Here is a 6,131-nt window from a genome sequence, read left to right as displayed (position 1 = left end):
TTAATACTTTTATTCATCAAGGATGCATTAAATTGATCAAAAGTGACAGTAAAAACATTTAAAATGTTACAAATGATTTTTATTTCAAATAAATGCCGTTCTTTTGAACTTTCTGATCATCAAAGAATCCTGAAAAAGGAAATGCATCACGGTTTCCAGAAAAATATTGTGCAGCACAACTGTTTTCAACATTGATAATAATCAGAAATGTTTCTTGAGCAGCAAATCAGCATATTAGATGATTTCTGAAGATCATGTGACACTGAAGACTGGAGTAATGATGCTGAAAATTCAGCTGCGCATCACAGGAATAAAATATAATTTTACTATAAATTCAAATAGAAATCCAGTATTTTAAATTGTAATATTTCACAATATTACAGTTTTTACGATATTTTTAGGGTGTGTTGTATTTATTATAAAACTTTTTACTTTTTTCTGTTTTTAATCAATTTAATGCATTCTTTCGAATTTTTTTACAGAAATAGGTAGCTTAAATTGACACCATTGAATTTAAGTCAGTTTCCGATGCAGAAAAAAATGAATAAATAAAATAAAAGTATTTGTGACTTTTTCTTGCAACTCTAAGAAAAGTTAGAATTCAGATGTATAAACTCACAATTGCAAGAAAAATTACTTTTATTATTATTATTATTATTGATGGTGGAAAAAAACAGAATTGCAAGATTTAAACTCAGAATTCTGAACTGAAAAGTCTGTGAAACTGTGAACTTGCAATTTTTATGTTTTTATTCTGTGGTGGAAACATGCTTCCATAATATACATACTTTAGGCGTTCAAAAATAGTTTTTCTGCTTTATCACTGATTGTCTATTGAAAGTGCTCACAGAGCATCCTAAAGACGACCTGAGTGCCTGACCTCTGACCTTTAAGGCAGTATTCTGTCCATGTACTGCGGTGTTCCTGTCATTTCCACGCTTCTCCTCCTCTTTCCATCATCTGTGGGTTTGATTGACACCCAACAGCCCTTCTGCGCCGATGACTTCAGCGTCTCTCTGCTGATCTGCCAGCTGCTGATGTCACGGCTCAGTTTCACGCTGGGATTTCCGCTCTGTTTATGAAGGACGCTGGCGAGTGAGACGGGTCACGGCCAGCCTGTGCATCCCACGGGAACTGTCCCGCTGCTGGAGGGTTATTTGGGGAAGGGTCCAGTGCATCCATGGTTATGTCCCAGTTTACTTTCATAACCCACTAGAAGTTCGCTGGTGATGGTAAAGTTCACACTTCTGAGTTTGTGTTACTATACTATAGACCCATTTAATCTCATACTACTTGTGTTAGCAAAGCATGTAAGAATTGGCATGTGGCTAAATTGTTACTTTTAATTAATTATTATAGGTTATATTATATAATTAATTTATTATTAATATAATTAATATAAGATACATTAATATATAAATATATGAATTAATATAAGATACATACTTATTCTGTCTCTATATATATAATATATTTTAATTAATAATTATATATTATAATTTTAAATGTTTAATTCATTATTACAATTTTTATTATATATTATATTTAAATGTAATATAGATAAAATATATATTAATTAGTTAAATGCAGTAAATAATATAATAATTTAATTATACATGCATACAAACACACACACATAATATATATATATATATATCTTTTGCTTTATTCAATTAATCTAAATGCAACCGTTGTGAATATAATATATATTCAATATGCTGGGCAAATCAGCTAATTAATATTCATGAGCCCCCTTTAAAAACTTTTCAACTTATTCTCTCTCTCTCTTTCTGTGTCACTTCTATCTCTTTTGGTTTTCAATGATAAGGGAACTATTAGTCAAATGTTCGCCCACATGTGTAGGAAAAGGAAGTTGCCTCTTCAACATCAAAGAGCCGTTGCACGCTGAAGGTACAGCTTCATGAACTCATGCACGTGTGTCATTTGAATGTGAAGCTGATGCTTTCCATTGGCTATTGCTGTATTCATATAGAAGAAGAGTGGCTTCATTTGATTCCACTTTGTCAGTCACGTGTAGCAGATTGTGCATTATCATTCACACTTGTTGAATGCGTGTACATTAAATGTGCTTACATTTCTAAAACGATGCCATCATACTCTGACAGGACTGAAATCACAAAATAAATATCCAGGAAGCATTTGCTTGGCCTCTGGGTAAACGAGTCTCATCGGCTGAGAGATTTACTGAGCAGATGCTGTGGTGGATCTCAGTCCCGTTTGCCTGTTTTACACCTGAATCTCTCTCTCTGTCTGTCTGTCTCTCTGCAGTCTCACCCGCTGTCTCTGTGTAACACCAGCGAAGATGACCGTCAGGAGACCATCTTCATCAGCATCGTCAAACTCGAGAGTCCAGAGAGCAAAGTGCCGCAGTGCCAGCCGCTGCTGGATAAAGTAAGACTGATGGGAAACTCACACACACACATATGAACACTCTGTGATTTATTGAAGCTCACTTATAATGTTTGTCCAGGTTTTGTGCATCAGAAACACTCATAATGTTTTTTCTCTTAAACATTTTCTGACCCTTGAATGAAACGGGCTGTTTGAGTCTTGTATTGTATATGTAAATGAGCTCTGCTGTGATTGGCTGCAGGTCAAGTTGCTGTCATTTAATATGTAAATGTGGGAGTTGTGTGTCAATCGGTGTTATTTTAGTGTTATGTACTATTATTGTATTATTTTTTTAAAGAATTTAATATTTTAGTTTTCATTGTAATTTTAATTTATTTTATGTGCTTTTAATATTTTTATTAGTCTTAGTTTTTAAATATTTCTATTTAGTTGCTATTTCTATTTCAGTTTTAGTAATTTTAGCACTTCTCGTGTAAGTTTTTCATCTTATTTATTTTTATTTTAGTTTTATTGCAATTAATGAAAACAATTTTAATAGTCTTCATTTTAGTTAAAAGTAACAACACTGATGTTAATCAGCTTATGATTGTGATGTCATAATTCTTAATGTTTTTGCAGCTTTGTTGTTTTAGTATTATTTATATACTACTATAGTACTATTATAGTATAGTTAGCATTTGTTTTCATGTTTTCACTTTTCATTTTAATTGTAGGTTAGGTCATTTTATGTGCTTTTGTTATTTCTGTTAGTTTTTTTATTTCCATTTAGCTTTAATTTATATCTGATTTAGTTTTAGTAATTTTAGTACTTTAGTACATTTTTATTTTTCATTTAAATTCAAGTACAAGTTTTTCATCTAATATTTCAATTTATTTCAACGAAAACATTTTAATCGTTTTAGATTTAGTTAACAATAACAACACTGATGTTAATAAGCTTATGATTATGACATCACAATTCTGAACAATGTTTTTGCAACTTAAACCTGAGTTAATCAGTGTTATTTTAATATAATTTATATACTTTATATTATTTATTAATAATATATTAGCATTTATTTTTATATTTTCAGTTTTCGTCTTAGTTGTACTTTGTATAAGTAATTTTGTTGTTCTTTTATTTTTATTGTTTTTTTAGTTCTGTTTAATTTTAATACCGATTATCGGTTTTATACCGATTTTAGCTTTAGCAATTTTAGTTCTTCAACTTAAACTTTATTTTATTTCATTTAGTTGCCATGGCAACATTTCTCATTTTTATTGATTGATTTTTAATTTTTTTTAAGTGCAAGTTTTTCCTCTGTTTATTTTATTCAGCTTTATTTTAGTTAACAAAAATGCTTTCCAATAGTTTTAGTTAATGAGCTTATGGTTGTGATGTTATAATTTTGAACGAGATGTTTTTTTGTTTTTTATTTTAGGTCCAAAACTATTAAGCAGTTTGTTATTGCAAGTATTTACAACTCTACCCCTGCAGTGTGGGATACACTTGTAGTGTACTTGTGTAGGATATGTTTCTGATCTAAGTTTCAGTAAGCTGTCTGGATGGAGCTCGTGTTGTGAATTTATGAGTATGTGATGTGAGACAGAGAGAGGCAGATCGCTGGCCTCAGAGCCTCATGCACTCGTGGCACAGCTAATATTAGCTGGACGAGTGAGCAGGTCAGCAGTGTGAGTGAGTCTGTGAAAGTGCAGGAGATGCGGGACACACCAGCAGGAGGCTCTGAGCTTTGGGCCGTTTCCTCAGGACTCTGGCGCTGGACGTGAGAGATGTCAGATGCTGCTGTCACACACTGAAAACCTCAAACCGTCTGTTCCAAACTCGACTGCGCTGCTTCTGCAGAATTCACAATTGAAGAATCGACTCCTTTTCAGTGAGAATCTGAATTCAGTTGGCCAGAACACATAGAGAATTTGAATTGGAATGACAGGCAGCAGAATTTAAGTTTGGGCTCAGTAAGATTTTGTTTTTTTAAAGAAATTTAATTTGCATTAAATTGATCAAAAGTGCCAGTAAAGACATTTATAATGTTACAAAAGATTTCTATTTCAAATAAATGCTGTCTGTGTCTATCTATTAGATATCTGTCTGTCTGTCTGTCTGTCTGTCTGTCTATCTATCTATCTATCTATCTATCTATCTATCTATCTATGTCTATCTGTCTGTCTGTCTGTCTGTCATTTGTTCTATCATTCGTTCCATCTATTGTTCATTCGTTCTATCGTTTGTATCTATCTATCTATCTATCTATCTATCCATCCCAATTAATTTGAACTTTTTCAACTTTTTCCATCGAAATTTGCAATTTTTCGTCCTGTTTGCTGCCTCATGTCTAGACCTGATGTATGGGGTTTTTATAACTGAATCTCTTTTCTATTGAAACTTTCAGTACTGAATGAAATATATTTAAATTGACATTTCCCTCGGCTTATCCACTAAGGATTCATATGATGTTGCCTCTCATTTTGGCCCAGTGGAGGTTTGTGAGTTCTCTAGTGATGTTGCTAAATGTTGTCTAGGTAGGCAGCTGACGGTTCAGATCAGAGCTGAAGGGATTTTCAGGGTTTAATATGGTTCTGCATGTGAACGTCATGCCGTCTGCACCAATCACACACAACCAGACAGTCTCAACAAGTTAATCAGAGTTAATAACCCGTCTGAGAAAACCGCACACAGTCCTGCTTCCATTCTTCGCTTTTAGCGCCTATTTATGTCTCTTTCTTGGTAGCCACATTGGCCTGGACAGATTACTGCTGCGGATCCAACTTTGTTTAGTGAACATCTGAAGGACTCTTAAGAAAACAAAGCCTTGTATTCCAGTGGTTCTGGATGTGCTCTCAGTAAGCTGGCGGTATAAATACCCTGAAGACCAGGCTGAAGTGAGGGGTTTTGGTTGTCTGATGGTTGTGAATGTTTAGTTTGTATGTACACACATCATCTCACTGTTTACATCATATTGTGTTTCCCAACAGTGCAGCAGTCTTATTTCATTCTTTGAGATGCTATTATAGTTATATAGTTATATGTATTCATATTTATAATGACTTTTTTTTTTTCATTTTTATTTTAATTTTAAAGTTTTAGTCATTGTTTTGTAATAGCCATTTGTATTAGTTTTTTAAGGTATTATATATGTGTGTGTGTGTGTTTGTGTATATATAATCAAGTTAAACTAAGTGATTTTTTTTTTATATTTTAAATGTTTAATTAATTTTTAATTTATATTTAATTTAATTTATTTTTAGAAATAGTCTTATTTATAGTTTTTATTTATATTTTTTTATATGAAAGTGAAAGTGAACTGCCCCCTATCATGTATAACATGTCAAGCTCCCAAAAGGCTTTTGACAAAAAAGCACCATAAAAGTTCATATGACCTGTATTTGAGATTTAGTTTATTTAAATATATTAATAGTAATTTATTCATTTAAATACTCTTTTGGTTTATATGCTTGATGTCATGTGTTTTTGTTTTTTTTACTTATTAATTTATATTAGAATTTATTTTAATAATAATAATAATTAAGGGTGCTCCGATTGATTGGCTACTGATTTCTATCGGCCGATAATGGCTTTGGGAAGTTTGATCGACGGTCTCTATAAAGGCCGATCTCATAAACCGATCTCAAGCTGACGACGCGCCTGCCGTGAGAGGTTTATGGCATGCAGCGGCACCGTCTCAATCTCTGTCCGGCGCGGGTAATTTGAAAACTTTCTGTGAGACGTAATTTCACAAACAGTGTGCGTGAATCTCTCT

At 32.7% G+C, this 6,131-nt stretch overlaps 1 protein-coding gene across 1 annotated transcript in view; it reads left to right on the top strand.

The window, feature by feature from the left end:
- The window catches only part of LOC107654309 (E3 ubiquitin-protein ligase RNF43-like), a 109,801-nt gene that overhangs the window by 73,105 nt on the left and 30,565 nt on the right, over positions 1-6,131 (top strand). The window contains exon 2 of the mRNA XM_016441334.1: positions 2,290-2,412. Coding sequence (XP_016296820.1) covers positions 2,290-2,412 — 123 coding nt within the window. The remainder of the gene's footprint in view (positions 1-2,289; positions 2,413-6,131) is intronic.

This window comes from Sinocyclocheilus anshuiensis, unplaced genomic scaffold (genome assembly GCF_001515605.1).
Source record: "Sinocyclocheilus anshuiensis isolate Anshui unplaced genomic scaffold, SAMN03320099.WGS_v1.1 scaffold163, whole genome shotgun sequence".
Lineage (NCBI taxonomy): Eukaryota > Metazoa > Chordata > Actinopteri > Cypriniformes > Cyprinidae > Sinocyclocheilus > Sinocyclocheilus anshuiensis.
Note: the sequence above shows the minus strand (reverse complement) of the source record. Positions and strands in the feature narration are given on the sequence as shown.